General features: G+C 44.2%; 1 protein-coding gene across 1 annotated transcript in view; it reads right to left on the bottom strand.

The window, feature by feature from the left end:
- pacs1 (phosphofurin acidic cluster sorting protein 1) overlaps positions 1–23,793 on the bottom strand; it is a 106,599-nt gene extending 82,806 nt beyond the window's left edge. The window contains exon 1 of the mRNA XM_080792654.1: positions 23,343–23,793. Coding sequence (XP_080648780.1) covers positions 23,343–23,506 — 164 coding nt within the window. The 5' untranslated portion in view covers positions 23,507–23,793. The remainder of the gene's footprint in view (positions 1–23,342) is intronic.
- Positions 23,794–24,290: the final 497 nt, after the last annotated feature.

Here is a 24,290-nt window from a genome sequence, read left to right on the forward strand (position 1 = left end):
TGGGTATGTTATTTAGCATACCACAATCTTGATGATTTTGGCCTGGTTTCCCTCCTTCCCAGCTAACACGGAAACGATTATGCAATAATAATTGCGATTAGGCGATTATGTAATATAACTGTGACAGGCCTCTTCACTGTTACCGTCAGTCAGGCCACAGAGAGATAGAGAGAACAGCCACTCTGAACTTCCCTTGTTTGTCTGCATACGACATGGTGATGAAAGCCTGAGCAAAAACCCTACATTTCAACAATGTATGCGTCCGTGACGCATACATACAGGGCAGTCTGCCGCAAAACAAGGAAGTGAACGGCAGTGCGCATACGCCAATCAACAAGGAGTACATTGCAGAAGGAGAGGCCAACCCCACCCCCTCCTTAGCACCCCATGGTTTTGATATAAAAAGACGTGTATACACGTCCTTAGCAAAAAATCGTGTTAAATAAATGTGCTGTGACATTGATTGAAAGTTTGAATACAAATAGTTCCAATGGCACACACGTACTATACACAGTACACGCACACGCAGTCCTGTCTCTCACTCTGTCCTGACAGCACCTCATTCGTTTGCTATACAATGTGAGGAATTGCATCTCCCACAAGTATGTGTGCGTGTGTGCGTGCGTACGTACGTGCGTGCAGAAGAAATCAGAGTGAGGGTGAAGGCGTGGGCGAGTATATATTCTATACTGCAGTAGGTTATACAGGCAATATGTTACATGCTTATAGTGATAGTATTTACTCCATGAGGCATTGCTGAGATATGATGTCTTGACTTTATACTAAATGTAACAGTGTACATCTTACTCTGTGTGTGTGTGTGTGTGTGTGTGTGTGTGTGTGTGTGTGTGTGTGTGTGTGTGAAACAGAAACACACACACTGTGTGTTTCTGTGCTGTGTGAGTCTGTGACTCATATTTTATCTGGACGCGGAGCAGAATTGATTCCATGTTTCGCACTCTCGCGCACGTGTCATGTGTACATGTACACACTACAGTACAGTACAGTACAGTACATTAACATAGGTTAATAGCATTGGTTGTTTGTCAACATCATAAAATCTGACTTTTTTTTTTCTTCATTTTTATCCCACATTAGTGTGAACCGTTTGAGTGGTGCAGCCACTGACTCCATTGCCTAGCAATTATGTGTGTCCCTGGCTGGGTCCGTCCGTGCACGAAAATAGCGTTTGGTTGGTTTTCACCACCAAGTGTCACTGTTGCGCAGCCTAACACACACACACACACACACACACACACTTCAACTGTATATATGATGATTTGGGGTGTAACAGTACAGTAGCCTACAGTACAGGGACCCCCTGGAGACCCCCACCCTGTCATTTCTCAACCGTTTTGGACGTGGGCCGGCTCGTCGGAACCGGACTGGACCCCTGGGGGCGTTCCTGGGTGTCTGGATGTTCCGGGGAACACCCGCGAAGCCCCACACGGTAACTGTCATTTCTCGACCGTTTCGGACGCGGGGGCAGCTCGCTCGGTATGGGCAACTGATGACGTGGAGGAGAGCACACGCCCACAGCGTCCCCAGCGGGAATTGAACCCGGGGCCTTCTAGCTGAGAGGAGACAGCGCTATCAACTGCGCCACCGTGCCCCAAAGTGACTCACGACTCTTGCTGTGTTCCTTTGATTAAATCAAGGGAACTATTTTGAGAGAGAGTGTGTAGGTGGGTTGGTACTGCTGCAAGGTAGAATATACTTGCTTTCAGATGAGATGAACTAATACATCTGGAGAGTGGGATTGTGGTTCAGCTACTCTATAGGTTGTGTGTGTGTGTGTGTGTGTGTGTGTGTGTGTGTGTGTGTGTGTGTGTGTGTGTGTGTGTGTGTGTGTGTGTGAACAACACACAGGATGATGTATTGGATATTATCGTTAAACTCCTATTTCCAAATTTGAACTTTTGTTTTTATTCGTACATTGACGCCCTACTTGATCGACATATGAGGTTTGCAGCCGACAGAGCTCTCAGGAGTAATGTGTATATACGGTATGGATGGTGCAACGTCTCAGGAGTAGTGTGTCTATACGGTATGGACGGTGCAACGTCTCAGGAGTAGTGTGTATATATACGGTATGGATGGTGCAACGTCTCAGGAGTAGTGTGTCTATATGGTATGGACGGTGCAACGTCTCAGGAGTAGTGTGTATATATGGTATGGACGGTGCAACGTCTCAGGAGTAGTGTGTCTATATGGTATGGACGGTGCAACGTCTCAGGAGTAGTGTGTCTATACGGTATGGACGGTGCAACGCCTCAGGAGTAGTGTGTATATATACGGTATGGATGGTGCAACGTCTCAGGAGTAGTGTGTCTATACGGTATGGACGGTGCAACGCCTCAGGAGTAGTGTGTATATATACGGTATGGATGGTGCAACGTCTCAGGAGTAGTGTGTATATATACGGTATGGACGGTGCAACGTCTCAGGAGTAGTGTGTATATATACGGTATGGACGGTGCAACGTCTCAGGAGTAGTGTGTATATACGGTATGGACGGTGCAACGTCTCAGGAGTAGTGTGTATATACGGTATGGACGGTGCAACGTCTCAGGAGTAGTGTGTATATACGGTATGGACGGTGCAACGTCTCAGGAGTAGTGTATATACGGTATGGACGGTGCAACGTCTCAGGAGTAGTGTGTATATATACGGTATGGATGGTGCAACGTCTCAGGAGTAGTGTGTATATACGGTATGGACGGTGCAACGTCTCAGGAGTAGTGTATATACGGTATGGACGGTGCAACGTCTCAGGAGTAGTGTGTATATACGGTATGGACGGTGCAACGTCTCAGGAGTAGTGTATATACGGTATGGACGGTGCAACGTCTCAGGAGTAGTGTGTATATACGGTATGGACAGTGCAACGTCTCAGGAGTAGTGTGTATATACGGTATGGATGGTGCAACGTAGGTGGATGTATATGCAGTAAAATAGATATCCTTGACTTTTAACCGTGGACATGCCACTGTGCTTCTATAAACCTGCTGCTAGTTTCCATGCATTTTTTATGTGATCCGTCCTCTCTACTCTATACTCATCTCGTGGGTGTGTGTGTGTGTGTGTGTGTGTGTGTGTGTGTGTGTGTGTGTGTGTGTGTGTGTGTGTGTGTGTGTGTGTGTGTGTGTGTGTGTGGGTGGTGTGCATGTGAGATGTAAACTTTTAGGGATTTATCTTAGGCAGCCTATATAGGGCATGTGCACAAGTTGGCTGTGAGGAGCTTACAAATGCCTCGGCCGGCCTCTCCAAAAGGCGGGCCAGGCAAGCACTTAGAGCCAAGGTACTGCTCACTATCAGCCATTATAGGAAGCCGCTCAATTTGGAGCAGGCGTCGTTTCCTTCAACCATGATTTACGTCTGCTGTGTCTGTCGAAGTATGTCGACGTGTGGAACGTATGTTCTGCCTTCGTCTATGCAGTATGCACGCTGTAACTATATGGACGTTATACGGCTATTTTCTGACTGCACTGGCACTGTTTATGTCCTTTGCACAAGGCATTCCTGTACTTCTGATTATGTGGACATAACCAGACATTTCAAATGCGCGTGCGTGCGTAGTTGCGTAACATAGTGAGTTATGATATAAAACTATATGTGTTTCGCTGTGTGGGTTTAGCGTGAATGAGAAAGTGAGATGTCTCATTCTGTGGGTTTGTTATCTGAACATTTGAGAGAGAGAGAGAGAGAGAGAGAGAGAGAGAGAGGTGAGTCAGACAGATGGGTCTCTATAGGCAAACAAAGAACACCATAGAACAGACAATTAGATCAAAAGACAGAGATGGGGAGAACAACACTAAACAGATGTTTCACCTGGCGTGTGTGTGTGGCCTAACGTTACCATCTGCACACCACACCAACAACACATGTAGCTCTGCTCGCCCGGACAGAGCGCGCACACACACACACACACACACACACACTCTCTCCTCAGTCAGTAAAGATAATAAATACAGCAGCAGAGTGTTTTTTAGTTTTCATTTGCATTTGATAATTGTGACAGTCCTATACTTATAACGTCCATATGTCATACATGGTTAGCATTCTGTGAAAATCTACGATAAAAATCAGTTTGCTGTGCGTTCTGAGTGTACAGATCGGCTATTTTAGCAAATAGCCTCCAAATCTGACCTGTGGCCATGAAATGTGTGGTCATGACCAAAAGAATAAGGTTGCGGATACAAAACTATAGCCATTGGACAGGTGAAATTAATCAACGCTGAGCAATTGCATGGCCCATTTCTTGCCTGTAATGCTATCACAAACTGTTTTTTGTAGGACTGAAATAAAGACACCATTCCAAGTCACCATTGCTCTTTAGTGCTCTCCTGTGCAGAGGTGTTGGACGTCACTGACGCATGACGTCACTATTTCCTCTTGGCATTAGTGAGATATCACATTCATGATAATGGCATGCACTTACAGTACAATACCGTACATGTACTTACATACAACGCGAAAACAATGGCTTCGGCCATAGTTGGAGTCCAAACAAACTGATACTGTATATTAACCCAGCATGCCTAGTATTCTGGGGGGGGGGGGGGGTATTGCTGGATGGACAGCACCGCTGCAGTATTCGCCGCAGCGGTATCAAGAGCAGTGATGGTGCGTTCAGCAGTTTAAATGCCTGAAACGGTGCCCCCCTGGCAAATTAATGAATGCTCATCCATTCATTCATTCATTCATGCTGCTGAGAGGATATATATATACTGTAAGTGTAAGTGTCAGTGTGTCAGTGTGTCAGGGGGGGGAGGGGGGGGGGGGGGGCTTAGTTAGTTATGGACAGGACTAGGACAGTCCCACCCCTGGACAGGAGAGAGGGGAGAGGCCAAACTCAATCCCGCCATCAATTCACCTCCCCTTCGTTCCATTGCAATCACAGTGGCTTTGATGTACTCCTCTTCTTATAGAGCCTCTCTCTCTCTCCAACTCCCTTTCTCCTCCTAATCCCTCTCCTCTCTGTAAACGGCCCCCCCTTCTCTCTCTCTCTCTCTCTCTCTCTCTCTCCCTCCCTCCGTCTTTAATCTGTCCTCCCGGTTGTTTCATTTTCCCTTCCTTCATCACCTATGCCTCCTTTTCATCTCTCTCTCTCTCTCTCTATCCTATGTGGTTCTCCACTCTTTTCCACTAGTTCATCACACTCTGCTCGTCTCTTTGATGTCCTCCAAAGAGGTCCCTATTCCATCTTCTCCCACGTGACGATCCTTCTCTGTGTTCCCACTCCCATCCTTCCTCCCGTGTCCCCGAACATTCCGTCCTTCATTTTCTCCTTTCCTCGTCCATTCGTCTTGCACTTGCACTTTGTGTGATGTGTTCATTGTCCTCCTCTTCCTCACAACCCACTCCTTCCTACAGTACACTTCTCAATGGACATGAACCCATTTAAACCCGAGGCCATATTCTACAAAATGTCTTCAGAATAATGGCAGTTTTCTGAAAACACCTATGTTTCTATGTCAGTGGTGCTCAAACTATTTCATGTCAAGGATCCCATAAATGATATATGTAATTGGCCGCAACCCCCATCTGAAAATATGTTGTTCCAGGGACCAAATCAAATTTGCTGGGAAAGAATATATATATTCAAAGATTTGCACATGTTTTCATGATTTAAAAAGAATCAGACGCGTCTGAACTGAGTGGTGCTGTACTGTACTTGTGCTGCCTGTAGTACTGTACCGTTACTACTGTACTGTACAGACCCAGGCAGGCAAGGACACACATTGCCGTCTATATAGGATTGGCTAGCACCACTCAAAAGAATATATGCTATTTTTCAACAGCTAAAGTTTAAAATAATGGTTAGAGGTTAAAAAGCTAATAAGGTGACACAGATGCCCGGCCATGACTGGGACCTAACTGGTCCGGCCCGACAAATTAGCATACATTTTAGGCCCGACCAGACCCTAAAACGTCGAGTTTGGACAATATTTGAGAACTCTATATCACAGACTAAAAGTGAAACCATTGTATCTTACATAACACGTTTGGATGGCCCTCCCTGACAGAGAGACGAGAACTGCATTGGCACCTGTTCTTGTATAACAGCTATACTTGGAGATTGTCCTAAATACGTCTCATCTTTCCTGAAGTGGGACTCTGAGCACTACCACAACCGGTCAAGTAATTCCCCCAAAGTACCAAGGTACCAAAAGTTAACTCTGAACTAGGTAAATCTGCCTTTAGCTTCTGTGGCCCAAATACATGGAACGACCTACAAAAGACACCACATTAGTACCCTTGCATCGTTTTAAAACCTTGGTGAGCTGCATACAGACCCCCACAATATGTAACTGTTTTTAGATCATTTTGAAATTAGTTTTAGCTTGTTTTTAGTTTTTTATTCACATGTACACCTTTTGTTTCTCTTTTCCTGATCTTCTGATGTATTGTGATGTTTTGTTTTTCTTCCATTTGATCGTATTACTCGACGACACTGAAAATGAGTTTGATTACTCGGTGTAATTTAATCCATTTTTGGCGGGAACCCATTTTGGTGTTGGCATTATGTTATGCTTTAGCTATTGAAAAATAGCAGAACTACAAGCTCATAGCGCGCCACTACGAGCTTGTAGGTCTGCTATTTTTGAAAAATCAAAGAACCACTGACATAGAAACATAGCTTTTTCAGAAAACTGTCAGGATCTAGAAGGCATTTTTAGAACCTGATCTCAGGTCAGTATGGGTTAAAGAATAAATAAAACTTGAATGAATGAAAAACGCCAGTCAGCACCATCTTCATTTCTCCTTTCATTGTCGATGGCAAATATGAGACGCAAAAGCTGAGATAAAGAAGGAGAGTGGAAAAACACGGAGAACTATTATTGGGCATCGGATTGGCTCCTCGCCCGTTCCACTCTCCCCCATAGGAATGCAAAAGTGGACCATCACCTGCTCGCCCGGCAGGAACAATCTCTTTGAAAACCTGTGTAGTGTTTCTGATTGTTAAACCCATTTTGGACTGAGGTCGATTAAAAAAAAGGCTTCTAAATCCTAATAGTTTTCTGAAAAACCCATGTTTCTATGTCAGTGGTGCTCAACCTTTTTCATGTCAAAGACCCCCAGAATTATCTCTATTGGGTCACGGACCCCCCATCTCAAAATATGTTGTTCCAGGGACCCCACAGAAGCAAATATTTAGGTTAAAAATGTTCTCTCTGAAATATATATTCAAAGATTTGCGCCACATTTTCACAACTTTTCAAAAATAGCAGACCTACAACAAGCTCACAGAGCCACCGAGCAGATCTGCTATTTTTAGTATAACGTAACGCTTAAAACACCAAAAGGGGTTCCCGCCCAGAATGGCTTAACCACGCATTTGAAAAGTAGGACGTAAATGAAGTTAGTATTCATTAGTAAAGTGCCACTAATTCGTACAGGACGTCATGTTGGCCTTGTCTGTAATTGCTGCATAAGCCTATACTGCTATTTTAGAATAAAAATACATACATTGAGTATACTCTGCATATTCTGTTCATCAAGCTGCCGTTCTGACCGGCAGAACGGCAGGTTGAAGGCAGGTTTTCTTTTATCTTGTTCCTCTCTTTCTCTGCACGGCCGCTCTCTCTATGAATTATACCTGCGTTTACACAAAGATGAATAGAGAAGGGTTGTTTTGACAGGCTGTACCACACAGTGTGTGGTACAGCCTGTGTGTGGCACACACACACACACACACACACACACACACACACACACTCACACACACACGTGTGGTCGAGCTTAGAAGAAAGTAAAGTAACACGGCAGGAACTGCTTTCACAGTGAACGTGTGTACGAATACCAAGTGACCTCTTGCTCTTTATCCCGTCTATTCTCCAACCTATCTCTCTCTCTCTCTCATTCAACCTCAATCCCGGTCTCCCTCCCACGTTCTTTCTTGCTCTATTTTCCTACAGCTACAGGCGAGAACACACTCTAGCCTTACTTCCTATAAGGAGGACAGGCTCAACATTTTGCTCCTAGTAATGTAAAAGTATGCATGACACACACACACACACACACACACACATTAAAGTGATTACACGCCAACATTAAGACTGCACGTCAAATCCGTTACGAGGCGACAAATAATGATATCACTTCACAGCACTCTCTCCGTTGGATGGCGTATTAAACCGTTAGCCACCCACCCACACACACACACACACACACCTGAGATCAGATTCTAAAATTGTCTTCTAAATCCTGACAGTTTTCTGAAAAAGCTATGTCTTCTATCTTCTATGTCAGTCGTTCTTCGATAAATAAATAAAATAGCAGACCTACAATCTCGTAGCGCGCCACTCGCGACATAATTGTGGCCAGTCCCCAGCTGGTGATTAGCTTAATGTGAAACATTTCAGGAGGGGAAAGGTTTGGGAACCCCTATAGTCTACTACTGACCGTGTGTCAGTCCATCCATTGAGCGCTACATTGTTAAAAGCGGCACAAATACGACTGACCACTTCATTAAAGTGATTACACGCCAACATTAAGACTGCACGTCAAATCCGTTTCAGCGGCAGACGAGGTGACAAATAATGATATCACTTCACAGCACTCTCTCCGTTGGATGGCGTATTAAACCGTTAACCACACACACACACACACACACACACACACACACACACACACACACCACTCGATGGGATGCCCGGGGGGCGCAATGGAAATAGAGAGCCACTATCTGTATGGCCAATCACATTAGCTTCCCGAATATTGACCCCCTCGGCCCTCACCCGCCTCGCCCGTGTTCCCTATTCAGCCATCATTGACCTGATTTGAGCCCAGCGTTAGCTACAAAGTACAAACCCAGATAGGAAACTGGATACTATTCCAGTAATAGGTTTACCATGCAGCAAATCAATTAATGTTTTAGCTTTTTTTTTTTTTTTTATAAAACATGAACCGCTTCTTTTCACCTGGCGGGGGGAGTTTCCCCCGGCCGGACATAGCGCCCCGGCTGGCCAGGGGTAGGTAGTTTAGAGACCAGGATTACTGCATGTTTTTTTGTGAGGGTACCTAGTACCTACCCTATAGGGGACACAGAGGGAGAACATGCAAACTCCACACAGAAAGGCCCTTTCACCAACCCCGCCTCGGGTATGGGCACTGATGATGACGCGGAGGAGAGAACACGCCCCCAGCACTCACAGTGGGAATCGAACCCAGGACCTTCTAGCTGTGAGGCGACAGCACTACCGACCACCGTGACCCCGGCCGTTTACATTTCCGACTAATAAAGTGTTCAATAAATCTACTGAATAAAGAAGTGGGTGAAATTATTTTTCTCGCCCTTTTCTTGGCATGCCATAATCGGTGAACATTCGGAAAATGTACCGTAATATTCTGTGAAAATAACCCACTGATTGTAGATCTGGTATTTTCGCTATTCAACAAAGTACGTGGTTAAGGACGTAGCTTATCAATATTAATCCTTTGCAAGTAACCTAGCACTGTCACACAGTTCAAAGAGTCAAACCAACTCGTACTAGTGCTTAATCTTGGAACAAGACTCTTCAATAGACTTACAGGGTTGTGCTACCATCCCCTTTTGCTAATATCCTGTCACTTAATTTCGAAAAGCATCATGGTAAGTGGGTGATGGTGGGAATGGTGTGGTGTGGGCCGCAAGTCTCGGCTACTACACAAATAGTTTTCCATTTCTCTTAACTGCCAACCATTACTTCTTAATGTTTGCCTTAAAATAATATATATTCAAAGATTTGCACAAATTGTCACAATTTTTCAGAAACTGTTTGGGAAACTAGTAACAACAGGTGATTTCTCTCATAACTCACTCAGCCCATTAGTGCACGAAGTGATGTGTCAGTTGTGTGTTGGCAGAGTGGCAAAAAACAGAGGGAGGGCGAGCTCCAAAAGTGGTCTTTGGTATACCACTCTTTGTGGAGTGGCATGCCAAAGACCACTTTGGAGCTTGCCCCTTATGGAAAAACAAGCCTAACTAAATTGATAGGCAGTGTTGCCATGTATGCACGTCGTATTGACTCTACCATGTTCAGCTAAATGTTTTTCCTCCACTTGAGCAGTGCCCAGTGAAGAATATAATAAAAAAATCTATTTACAAACTGAAAAAAGGCCCATTAGCAGATTTAGTACACTGTGATGTAACATATAAGCCACACAGCTGCAGCTAATACAATAAATAATGTGTGTGTTAGATTTATGTGTGTCATTACTGTCTATAGCCTATACTGTGTAATGTCTATGCTTGGCACCTCCATGGATCTGAGCACAGCCTAAATCTAACACACCCGTTACTAATTGTATTAGCCACAGCTGCGTTGTCTACATGCATGTCGGTGCTGCCTAAGGTTTGATTCCATTTTAATGAATGATCTACTAATACATAAATGCCTTAAGTTGACAACACAAGTCAAATGTCACATTCACACTCAATGAATCCTACTGGATGTGTTAATCACTGATAAGCTACTTAAATACTTCACACTACGTGAAAAGAGGAGTTAACGGGAAATTATGGGCACTGTATTTTGCCCGTAAACCTAAAGTTTAGCAGCATATACAGTTAATATACGGTAATATACAGGTGTGACGGTACAATTCGGGAGTTTACCAGAGTTTGTTGCAAAGTTTAACAGGAGTTTCCTGTAATATACACATCCGTATTACATGCTTTTTGCGCAGTGTCAGGTCTTCAATCTTTAGGTTATGGCTCATAAACCACTTAAGCCCAGTATATGCCTGATATTATGGAAGGCAATGGGGCTCTGACCTTGACCAAATCTGGAGTCAGATTGTCACCAACATACAGATATGTCACAGACAACTGATAATGTATGTCAACTGGCTGGCCATTTTTTGTGAAGTTTCTCTAGTGACACTTGCTGTGTCTGTTGCAGGTGCAGGCAAGTGCAGTCAACCACAGCCAAGCCGACTCGAAGGCCAATACAAAGTGCATCAATCAAACTTACTTGGCGGGCAAAGTGTCAAGGTCAACAACACTGCAGCGCTACCGTTATCACCCCAGGGGGGAATAATGAGTAACCTGAGAGTGAGAGTGCTGCTAGGGGAGTTCAGACACTTTGCATGCATGGGCATGCAGATACACAGGCAGGTAGGTATGTGCCTAATATGTATGCACCTACAGACTACAGTACATACCTGGCTGTACACATTGTTTTGGGTGAACATGAACGCGCACGTGTGTGCATATATGTGTGTGTGCATAGGCGTGCGCAGTGGACTAGTGCAATTTTCAAATCACTAGAGCGTAATTTGGTCCTTTGAGAGAGGGCTGTTCCAGACAGCCTCCTAAGCAACAGGGCCACCTATGAATCAAACCTGTGCACAACAGAAAACAATGCTTTTCTTAAAATACTTATAAATATAAATCTTAGATGTTGGCTTTTTATAGCTTTTAATCATTATAATTTTATCGTGCGGAAATGATGGTGAAAAAAAGGCTCTGTCAGCAATATAATTTAAAACCGTGACCACTCACTGTACTAAAACAAAAATTATACCTCTTACAGTTAACAGCCCCTGGAGAGAGAGAGAGAGAGAGTGTGTGAGTGTGAGTGTGAGTGTGAGTGTGAGTGTGTGTGTGTGTGTGTGTGTGTGTGCGCGTGCGTGTTGTCAGTGTGATCCTGGCTTCCAAAGCTGTGTTCTTTCATGCCGCTGTGTGTTCTTGATTATGTAATATTATATTAGACATAGCGGAGGAGCAGACATCAGGACATAGCTGGGCGTCCCCAAAACTTGGACAGTAATCTGTGTGTGTGTGTGTGTGTGTGTGTGTGTGTGTGTGTGTGTCCAGCTAGCTATTGGCCTGTCCAGATGGGATCCCATGGAGGTCACTGTCAGGAACAATACAAAGCACACCATCAAGTGACACGTGCGCGCAGCCGCGCACGCACGCACATTGGATTTGTTGTCATTTTCGTTTGTTCATGTCACAGGGAATCATAGGTTGAAATTGACATCTTGGTTTTGGAGATATGGCTTATAGAGTAATGTCTTTGCAGAGAAACAGGAATTGAGAAAACTTGAAAGGTTCACTCCTGTGGACCTAGCTACATGTTTAAGCATTTATTTCATATTTTACATGTCGATTTGACATTTATTTCAGACATGCTTAGCATCCCAAAATGAGTTAATAGCACAGGCAGACTCTTCACATAATATATAGTCTATAGTATGTGAAGAGTCTGCCTGTGCTATTAACTCATTTTGGATTAACCCATTTTGACCTGAGATCAGATTATATAAATGTCTTCTACATCCTGACAGTTTTCTGAAAAAGCTATGTTTCTATGTCAGTCGTTCTTCGATTCTTCAAAGCTCAGATCTACAAGCTCATAGCGCGCCACCGAGTGGCGCGCTACGAGCTTGTAGGTCTGCTATTTTTCAATAGCTAAAGCATAGCATAATGCTATAACACCAAAAGGGCTTCCCGCCCCAATATTAGTTATAAAAAAAGAAATAAAAATGTTTGTTTTTCTCCTCTGGTGAAAAGCTGGAGGCTGCACGGTGGCAGCCCCCTCAGTCAAGCTGGGTATACAAACACACGCAATCTGTCCTCAAACAACAAGCCCTAATCTCCTCTTCCAGGCAGCGGCGTGACCAGTTGTCCATCACCCACTGTCCCGCACCACTGTACGTAGCACAGATGTGCTCCCCTGGCCTCCACCCAATATGCATCCCAGGCTGGGTAGCATCACCAGCAGCAGCCAGCCACCGCCCAAAATGCACCAAATGTTTGGTAAAAAGCTGTGGTCGTGGCTGGTGAGTGTCCATTTGGTTCCATTTGTACACTCTCAGACTTACAGCCACATCAGTGTCCATTTGGTTCCTATTCCCAACTATCAATTTTTTTTATCTGGGGACCCCCTGAGACCCACTCAAGGACCCCTGGGGGTCCCCGGACCGCACTTTGAGAAGCACTAGAATAACGTGTTCCTCCCAGGTTGAGAGAACCACTGCTAAAATAAAGACTTTGTTTCTAAGCTCTCAGGTCTCCTACTCCAAACACTGAAACCACAACATGTTCATTTCCAGACATACAGAGCTGAATCTGTATGGAAGAAAGCACTTTGTTTTTGTACGTGCTGTGCAAAACATTCCAACTTCCAATTACACAGCATTGAACCTTTGAATGGAGTACATGCCATGGATGGACCGTAGGGTATAGTATAATGCTGCATTCACACTAGCAGAAACTTAGCCTGGGCAGCATTCCTTTTCGGGTTTGTGATCCGGTTCGGGAGCGGATGATATCGTTAAACCATGTTTTAGTCATTGTTATGTAGTCATCAGACCAGGACCCCCAAAACAACAACATCCTTTCCCTCAAACCGTTAGAATAACAATGAAAGTGTGAGTCGTTCTCTCATAGCCTGTGGCTTGTATTGGCTACAACATGACGTCATCCGCTCCCGACCGGATCACACGGCAATTTAGTAAAACACGGACCAGGCTTTCCACCTTGGAGGAAAGCCTGGTCTGTCTGGTGACGCAAGGTTAGCAGAAAATAAAGCTGTACAATGTAATGGTTAGGTTTAAAGGGACAGTTCACTCCCAAAAGATTCGTTTTCCCAATTTAATGACTCACATCAAACGCCTTGAATTCACATAAACTTCCTGATCCAATATTCCAATATTGTATTGGTATTAAATTAATACAATTATTTGTGTGACAATTAATCGTCAACTTAAATTTGTAATGGTGACAGGCTGACAGCCCTAAATACTAGTAATGCAGGCAGAGAGACTGAAGTGAAGACTGGCTGAAGACTATAGGACTAGTGTGAGGTGGCTGAACTCAGTTGTGTGTAGAGTTAGTATACACCGAATGTCACCTTATCTCTAAAGTGGTTCCACCATGCAGCCAACTCTACAGCCACAGCCGGGGAAACTTCATGTCACCTTATCTCTAAAGTGGTTCCACCATGCAGCCAACTCTACAGCCACAGCCGGGGAAACTTCATGTCACCTTATCTCTAAAGTGGTTCCACCATGCAGCCAACTCTACAGCAGCCCTCGCCACCCTTCAGCCTGACGGAGGGAGAATGGGCACTGCCAAGCCCAGCGAGCCAAGGGTTCTTAATCAACACTAGTAGTGTGTGTGTGTGTGTGTGTGTGTGTGTGTGTGTGTGTGTGTGTGTGTGTGTGTGTGTGTGTGTGTGTGTGTGTGTGTGTGTGTGTGTGTGCGCGTGTGTCAGAGCGAGAGAGAGAGCTCGGTATTACGTAGCTCGGACACTCGGAACACCAATGTCAGATATACTCCCACTATTGTGTTGCAGGGCAATTATAGCACACGACTCTTAACAAATGCACCATGTATAATTTACTGCATCCTGAACTCTGCTCGTGGTCGCTTCATGCCAGCCACGGTGTTCATTACTACGCCTGTACATAGATAGCAGCATTTATTTTTAATGTAATTTCAGTCATTAGCTGATGGTGTCGTAATGGACGGAGATGCTCGGTGAGGTGGCACGCCGAGAAGAGCCGATCTACAAGATCACTGCACGTCGCATCGCCAGCGGTAGAAAGAGTACTCACAAAGTATCAATGATTCAGTGATGTAAATAGGTTTTCAATGTAATGGCTCCTGGGCGGGACCCAGGGGTGGTCTTTTAGATGGGTCCCAGGGACATTTTATGAGTCCTACTTCAACAACGTTAGAGTACAGTACAGTATTACATTCCAGGACCCACAGAGGATGACAATCTTGCGTCCTTTCTCAATTTAGTGACTCTAACTCTATAGCCACACTAAAGGCTATCTCTCTCCCTACGTCGTCCTCAGACGAGCCCTCCATCTGTGTCTCCAGTCATCTCTGTTCCCCATACATCTGGCCAGCTCATTTGTGTTTTCCGCATCAGCATCTTTAGTACGTCCACTCACGTAGGTATAGGTGTGGGATGTCTCTCGATCGATGCTCCCACAGTACAAGCTTTTTGGCCGGGAGTTCTTGGTGTCGGTGGCAGTGGCCAGCTAGTCTCATCCTCCTTTAATACTTCCATGTTCTCTGATACTTTACTATACTTTAGATTCACACTGCTGTCATGCACAGCAAATGGCAGATGTACCCAGATGATTTTCCTGTGATCTCAAGGATGCTGATAATGATGATGATGATGAGAGAGGAATCCCTTCTAAAGACTGTCCCATTACATTAGGAGGTGCGACCGCATGCTGCATTTAACCCATTTAGATCTGAGGCCGATAAAAAAAAGGCCTCTAAATCAGTTTTCTGAAAAACCTATGTTTCCATGTCAGTGGTTCTCAACCTTTCCATGTCAAGGAATTATTTGTATTTGTCCGCGGACCCCCATCTGAAAATATGTTGTTCCAGGGACTTTGTAGTAGTGGCATGGTTGTTGGTGGCTCTGTAGGAGACTATATCCATCTATAAGAGGGCCCACCACTATACTATAGAGCAACAGTTGGCTCTGGGTGCTGCTAGCCTTGGCATGGATGGTGTTGTCCATTCTTGGCTGGACAGATGAGATGAGCGCCAAATATATCGTCTCAGCTGGGTGGAAACCTGATATGTCCAAATTAAACTGTTACCTTTCGTAATGCGTTTTGAGATTGTGGATCTGCTACTTTCGATTGCCTTTGTGTGACTCTGTAGGACGTTCAAGTAGGGTGTGGTTTATGGAAGTCGAGCTGAAACTGTGCCTACATTTGGAGATGACTTGAGCTCATCAACATGGCATGATTAATTGATACGCCAGAAATAAATGATTTACGTGGGCGCGGTCCCGTGAAAGACTATGTGATAATTTGAAAATAAAACATACTTTCTAATTACATTATGGGTGGACTAAAACCGCATTGCTTTTATTTTGAAGCCCATTTATTCTCACAGTGCACGCAATCTGCACGTCAACTGTGCACGTGAATTGCGTGTGATTGAGAACCTGTCTTCCTTCCTTCACCCATCATATGCAAAAATGTTTTTGGATTTGTTGGTAACAATAATCTTTGACTAGATATTCTTTCACAGCGAACGTTTAACTAAAATCTTTGCTTCTGGGGGGGTCCCTGGAACAACATTTTCAGATGGGGGTCGGCGGCCCATTACATATATTTTTGGATGTCCTCGACATGAAAATGTTTAACTTACATGGGTTTTTCAGAAAACTGTCAGGATTTAGAAGGCATTTGTAGAATCGTCCTCAGGTCTAAATGGGTTAAAGAAAGAGAGCACACAGACAGACAGGTCCTGCTGCGTTCTGCTTACAACATCGACACCCACTTCAAGGTCTTGGTCACGTCGGCACTTTCTCTGTCAGCTCTCTCGTCCTCAGACTCAGTAATGCGACATAGCATTCGGCCACGGGCTCCATTCCAGAGATGCCGCTGGCTTAGCACACAAAGACCACCAGCACAATGAAGGGGAGGAAAAGCTACTTACAGTTACACCTAAAGCATATCAGACTAAGCAGTCCACTCAGTGAGTGAGTGGGCAGTGGGCACTGGGCAGTGTATGGGCTGAAGCCAGCCAGGCCGGCTAACTTATACTATCTATTCTTAGTATAAACGGACTGACTTGCAGCCTTACTTGGGCTGCTTTTTTTCGTCTACACCAGGGGTGTCCAAACCTTTTTCAAAGGGGGACATATTAGAAGATATTAAAACACCCAAGGGCCAACTACATAATTTAGCTTCGGATTTAAACGATTCAATTAAACTATCATCAATATTTAATATCAATGGTCTTTTGTCAGGTGTGTGCTGTGAACAAAAAGTGTATCTCAGCCTTTTTTCAGCCTTGTTATGTCACATTACCAAATGTAACCAAGCAAGCAAGGTAAAAATAAATAAATACAAGGAACAAGGAACACTGACAGATTATACTCTGGGAAATGCCTAGGTTAAAAAACCCGACGGCCTTTACTGCATGTCTTCCCCCCATTTCCTGTCAGCCTACTGTCTGTCCCTCCATAAATAATATATAAAATAAAAGGCTATTTGAACTATTAAATTAGTAAAAGATAAATAAAGGCAAAGATCTACAAGCTCACAACCGCATTGCAACGCAAAGAAATTATAATAAATGATGCTGGGGTTCAAGAGCTGGTTAAAAACACAGGATGACGGATGCCTTAAGAGTTTAGATTTAAACACTTATGTTTTTTTGTTATACTGTATGTGGAACATTTACATTGCCTGTTATTTTTTTCATTTTTATTTAACTGAATTACTTATCATTATCTAATCTGAAATTGTCGAACAAAAATGCCTAATAAAAACAGTATTAAAAAAAAAACCTGGCTTTGGATGTGAAAAGCTCTTGGCGTGCAGCGTCAACATTCCTCCCCACAGCCCAACAACACCATGTTGTATCTGTGGTATGCGACCTATGTGCTGCGCTGCTGCAGAGCCCCCCCTGCAGAGCCCCACCTACACTTAAGGTGTGCTGTGAACTGAAGCCAGGGGCAGCAGAGGCAGCTACTAGGGTTAGCCCCATGCGTGCATGTGTGGGTGAAAGTGGGCGTGTGTGAGTGTGTGTGTGTGTGTGTGTGGATGACGCTACAAGTCCAAAACTGTTACTTTTCAGGATTCAAATTCAAAAATAGCAAACATAGCAGTCCTTAGAAGCTTGAAACGCGTCGCTTCACGCCGCAGATACTGCTATAGAGCGTCGCAGTCCCTCCCCCTTTCAGAACAACGAGTGGCCCAGGAAATGGTTCTCCATTCATTTTCTCCATAGGCTTTTCCTAAAGTATTTATTTAAAGACGGTTACGCCGCGGACAAAGCCAACTCGGATCGTGACAAATCATGACAATGAACACAATGTTTTGGGCCGATCAAATCATTTATAAGAAGAAAAACAACAAAAAAAGTGTTGTAACCTGCCGTTTTTTTCTACTTTCTAATTATTTGTTTGGCCCAAAAAAATTGTGTTTATTGTCATGATTTGTCACGACAAGAGTTGGCTTTGTCCGCGGCGTAAACGTCTTTGAATAAATACTTTCTGAAAAGTCTATGAGGAAAATGAACGGCAATTTATTTTCCGGGTCTCTCGAGGGGGCGGGACTGCGACGCTCTATACTGTTCATACTTTGTTGTGACGCTGTAGTACGATCAAGTAGGGTGTTGATTTTAATTCACGAAGAGAAACACAAAAAGTTAAATTACCGGTATGGAGATATGAGGTTTCTGAGGCCGACAGCAACTCTATATAATGCACTCTGTAGTGAGAGAAGTGGGTGCTGAGCCACAGTGACAGGATGGGGAGAAAAGGTGAGGTCAGAGACACGCTGGACTCACTGAACTCAGCTGGGAACTTCAGAGGCAGTGTGGAGGACCAGAGAACAGAGGCAGTGTGGAGGACCAGAGAACAGAGGCAGTGTGGAGGACCAGAGAACAGAGTCAGTGTGGAGGACCAGAGAACAGAGGCAGTGTGGAGGACCAGAGAACAGAGGCTAGTTATGATATGACTTAAGTTCATCTGGCCTCGATGGGACTCTCTCTGATTCATCCAGGGATGTCCGTCTTAGTGGGCAGAATTTATGTTGGCTGAAAGCAGGTGATATTCTGGGCCAGGGTTTAGCCATAAACAAGAAATCACAAATTCGTCCAGGTATTTTTGAAAATGTTTGCAAAATATCATAAATGTTTGTTACATTGTCCATGGCACAAACCCTTTTCAGATGAGGGGGTCCACGGCCAAATACAGATCAATGTCTTTGACATGAACAAGTGCTTTCCACGTATTACTGAGAACCACTGGCACACACCGCCAGAGCCAAGAACAGAGCTTAGACAACGCCCACCCACTCACTACTTGGGTTCTGAGTTCTAAGGCCTGTCTTCCAACTCTCCAGTCACTCATAGCATAACATAACATAAAGCGAAACTTTTTATGTAATCTTCAAAAACAGACCTAGTTTCAAACTCCCTTTTTGATGTGCACTACGACTCAACGACTGCATAAATTAATCAAAAGTAAATCTTGGAAATTAATTCAAACAGCTTATTTGTCAGCTGTTGCAGCTGGTCTCTTCTCACGCAAGGATTAATAACCAGAACATTGTACAACGCATAACATCCATTACGCTCTCTCAGGGGCAATAACATCACAAAAATAAATTGCCTAAAAACTATTTGACCACACAGAGATGCCCAATAAGCAACAAAGACATTAAAACAATTGATTAATATAGCAGCGCTTTCTGAGACGAGGATTAAGCAATGAGAATACCGCAGAGGCCACACTGACACTCAACCCCAAGTAAAGACTTTAAAAAGGTTGACCCTGACATTATTACTTCCTGCATCCCTCCAAGTCACGGAGACGAAGCACAGAGCCGGAGCTTTGGTACAGAGGATATGAAATTGTTGCTGTCTGGCAGAAACCGCATATCTCCATATTTTTATTTATTTTTTGTGTAAATTAACGCCCTACTAGGGCCGACTTGAGCACTCTACAAGTGTTACACAAAAGCATCAAAAATTGCAGGTACAGAGCTTGTAGGTCTACTTTTGCTATTTTTATATTTGAATCCTGAAAAGAGAACAGTTTTTGGACATACGAGGTGTCCACTCGACAGAGACTAATTATGCGCGATACATACTTTAAGGTTTTACTTTTTAATATCGCCTAAGCATATTGCTTTGGCGATATTGCTCACAGTGGGCTTCTAATCTGACGCAGAACATGATGACAGGTTGTGGCGCATGTTTGTTGCCATCGCTTTGTGTTTTCTGAATAGTTCATTTGTTTGCTGAAAAATAGATTTGTTGTGCCTGAGAGGGGAAAAGTCATTTAAATGTAGATGACCAACAGCTCTATAGCCTTCTGTGTGTGTGTGTGTGTGTGTGTGTGTGTGTGTGTGTGTGTGTGTGTGTGTAATAATGTGACATGCGCGTGCGTGCATGCTTGCGTGCCTTTCCCCCCCCCCCCATTTACAGTACTCATGCTGTCTCACCTCCTGCCTCTCTCTTGTGAAATCAAAGCGTGAGTGTGAGTGGCTGCAGTGCCGAAAAACAACAGGCGATGAATAAACGAGCACATCACATTATTTCAAAATGGTGTCATTAAACATTCATAGGGACCCCTCTGTGGGTATGTTGTTGTTAAAAAAGGTCCTAATCACACCCAAGAAGGATAAATAATAAAGTAAACAAGGTCAACAATTCTAGTGGTTATCTGACGCAAAACTGGCAACGGGGAATAAGAGTCTCAGTGCATCATGTAGGCTAATTAGTAATTATTATTATAATTATTATTATTAAATTGTTTTATTTATGCACAGCACTCAACATATGGAATGAAAAGAGCACCTATGTATTCACAAATGGAGTACACACACCACACGCACGTCGCACGTACGCACTTCCAAAATACTACAAGGCAAAATGAACCCTTGAGGCTCTCCCCAAAGCCGTTCAGAAGCAGCATTAAAATGTCAGCGTGTACATAAGTTCTAGTGCTTTCACCACCACAGGCTTACTAGTAATTACATTCAGTAGCCCAGGCTGCATAGAGTCCCTCTATGAAAACACTCGCTCTTGTTTATAGACTGTATTGACATTGTTCAATAAAAGATTAGTCTAACAGTCTAGAAGTGCTATATACAGTGTATATAATCTACATGGTAACACATGGAATTCATTCATTCATTCATGCCTGCAACTCTAATAAAACGTAGTGTGGCATAGACTTGTGTAAAAGATGCTTTTAGTACACATTCTATGTAAGGGATAATGTATGGCTAGGTGGTCATTGTTGCTATGGTGTTTGGGCTAGTGGTCCACGTTCATGCCACATATAGACTCTTGCCTGACAGCGTGTCGTGTGTTCGAGTCCCGTTCATGACGACCTTTGCTGCATGTCTCTCCCCTTCTCTCTCTCCCTCTTTCCTGTCTGTCTTCACTGTAACTATCAATAAAGGCACAAAAAAACAATAACCACTAGCCATACATTATCCCGCTTATTTCATGGCTACTTATGTAATGAAAGTGTTCCAAGTTGGCCCTGCAACGCAACAAGTCACCTCGGTCACACAAGGAAGTGAGTGTTGATCAAATGGAATAAATCAAATGAACTGTCAGGTACTGCATCGTCTATTTCTCGCTTCAAATGTTTTCAAAAACATTCTTGAGAGCAATGTTTATTTAAGTGACGTTGTGTGTTTGTTTACATGGCTGTCATGTTGGGTACAGCATGAAATCCAAGCAGCGCAGCAGGTGTTCTGAGGCTTTGATTAGCAGCGGTCTGTTATAGAGCGGAGCGGTCTGTTATCAAGGAATAACACAACACTGAATTCAGCGATTGACCTTTCAGAATCAAGCATTCAACCAAGCTGTGTAATAATATGGTAGGCCTATATGTACTGTATAATATAATATTATATCATGGGATATCATTTAACTTCATTTGATCATTTTATGGTTATTTTTGTACAAACATCATCGCCATGCAATCTTTGTTTCTACTCTCGCCTATGGTCATGAAGTGTGGGTCATGACCAAAAGAATAAGTTTGCGAATACAAGCGGCCGAAATGAGTTTTCTTCGACGGGTGGCTCCCGTTCAGTCACGTGAGAGAGACTCGGAGTAGAGTCGCTGTTTCTTCGCTTGGAAAGAAACCAGCTTAGGTGGTTCGGGTATCTGGTTAGGATGCCTCTTGAGCGTCTACCTACAGTAGGGAGGTCCTCGAGGCACGTCCCACTGGGAGGAGACCCACGGGCAGACCAAGGTTCAGATGGGGGGATTATATCTCTAAACTGGCCTTGGAACGCCTCGGGATCCCCCAGGAGGAAGTTACTAATGTTGCTCTGGAGAGGGATGTTTGGAGCTCTCTGGTGGAGCCGTTTCCCTCTCAACCCGACTACGGATGGACCATTGCCATGCCGCATTCCATCTGCAGCAGATTTTTAGCCTTGCCAATTCACTCGATTAAGACAGCTATTCCATATCTTAACCCTCTGTCTAACGCAACATGCTGTTTAACCAGGCATATGGATCATATGACGATGGCTTCGGTTGAAGCAGCTAACCCCTGAAATGTAATACTCCTCATCATTTCATATTCCTCATGACATACAGTTCCATGAGGGTCACAGACGCTAAAGGAATGCCAGTGAATAGAAGGATCCCACATTTATGTGGTGAAGAAATATCATTCAGATGTGTCATTAAGATGCCCTTATCTGTGTGGGAACTGGGAAAGCAGCTGCAACAATGCGAGTGCAATGTAGCACATCAATAAAATGATGTGCAACTGTGATTTCATACATTTTGTCACATACAAAAATACCCAATTCCTACGTGCAAAAAGGACTGGATAACTCAATATATAAACATTATAACTGTGATATTCAATGTGTTCGATATACCATGTTCTTTCTAAAGTAGCTTGGTTAAAAAAAGCTTAACAATGTGCCTCTGTGTATGTATGTAATAGCAGGTTAAAAGTGTAAAGCCAAATATTAAGAAGGTTTTGGTGCATGACTTCCCCCCTCCCTCACACACCTGAGGAGGTGTTTGCTTCATTATTAAAGCATTGTGTTATTGAAAAATTACCCAAAACCCACAATCAATTCATGCATAGCCTACATACAGTACATGCATGCTGCTGTATTGCAATTGCAAAACCCAACAAAAGACTATTCAGGAGTCTTTGTTTGCATCGAGCCTGGTGGTTCAGTTCAGGTGTCTAGCCAACAGCATCGCTGTCTGGTCTGGCTTGCCTCATTGTTCAGTTCAGCAAACAACCTACAGATATACATATCGCTACATCGGTCAGTCTATTATGATGGTCTCAATCTGGGTAAGACAGACTCCAAAGGAAATGTGTCATTTGATTTATGGATGCCAGAAGTAAGTCAGTCACCCCAAATTCCCCCCAATCGATCTTACAATATCTTGATTTAAAAATGCCTCCTCTAGTCTAGACATGATCACACACTGCCTAATGTTCAAAACACATCACAGAGATAGACCTTGAATCAAGACGATCATATTTGATCGAGTCGTTTGTGGTGGTGAATGTCACTGTCTGTGATACATAGCTTGCAAGCAACATATAGTCTGCTTGATATATGGCGGTTTGTAGTGAAGAATGAAAAGAGACAAGAGACACAACTGGAACTGACAAAAAAGGCATGTGATCGATCATCTAGCAGCCTAAACCTAGAACGCCACACAACACAGATGTCACGGTTGTTGACAACATTTAGCATTCCTCCAATTCCAAATCATTCATGACAGACAGGACAGGACAGATCATCCTCCTCGACAGAAACCATGACAGGACAACAAGACATATCCTCCTCCTCGCCGACAGCCAGCCAGCCACCCTGTCATTGAAGCTATACACCCCGCTTACCTCGGCACACAGCTGGGCGAGGATCGGTCCACTTCCCAGGTAGCGTAGAGGTTCATGTGCACCGGGCGGCTGGAGGAGGAGATGGTGACCGGCTTGGAGGGCTGCATGTGCGGGGAGGGGACCCCCCCGGCCCCGGTCCGCGGGAGCCCTCCTCGCTCCGACATCCTGCTGGAGGCTGCTGCTGCTGGCTCGCTGCTGGACGGGTTTTTGCGGGTTTTTCCACGATGATCAACCCCCGATGCTGTCTCTCTCAACGATCTGTCCTCCTGCTCGCCGACGAGTGAAGACAGTGCTCTCGTCTGGGCGATCGAAAGTTGATCCGATTTCTACTAATCGCGGGCTAATAACGATAACATTGTAGTCAGCGTCTCCTCTCTCTCTCCCCCTCTCTCCCTTCTGACTCAACTTCGCTATGGTGTTTATTATTATCGGTGGTTGCAGGAAGCGGAAATTTCTCCCCGAAGTCGCACACATACACAATGAGCAAAAGGAGAGCTACGCCTCTAGTTAAAGACGCATGACTCCCTTTGCAGAGAGAGAGAGAGAGAGAGAGGGAGAGAGAGGGAGAGAGAGTGATTGATTGAGTGAGTGAGTGAGTGAGTGAGTGATTGATTGATTGATTGATTGTTTTAGTATTTATTAACAGTTTGCAGAATTACAGTACATTTCAAGCACAACTCAATACAAAAACTGTTAACTGTGAGTGGACGACACCATAAAGCAAAGTTGTTTACAAGAGGGTCCACCGTTTTTTGAGTGGTGCAACCACTCCTACAACCAGCAATGTCCGTGCGTATACATCTACCGGTATGTATCAGTCATGAGCACGAGTATGTGACTTATTAGTACCAGTAGGGGGCGCCAGAAACAGAGAGAGATAGTGATGTGCCTGCTGCCTGCCAATGAGAGAGAGAGAGAGAGAGAGAGAGAGAGGTGTGTGGGGGGGGG

This window comes from Protomyctophum bolini (genome assembly GCF_963924005.1).
Source record: "Protomyctophum bolini genome assembly, chromosome: 20".
NCBI lineage: Eukaryota > Metazoa > Chordata > Actinopteri > Myctophiformes > Myctophidae > Protomyctophum > Protomyctophum bolini.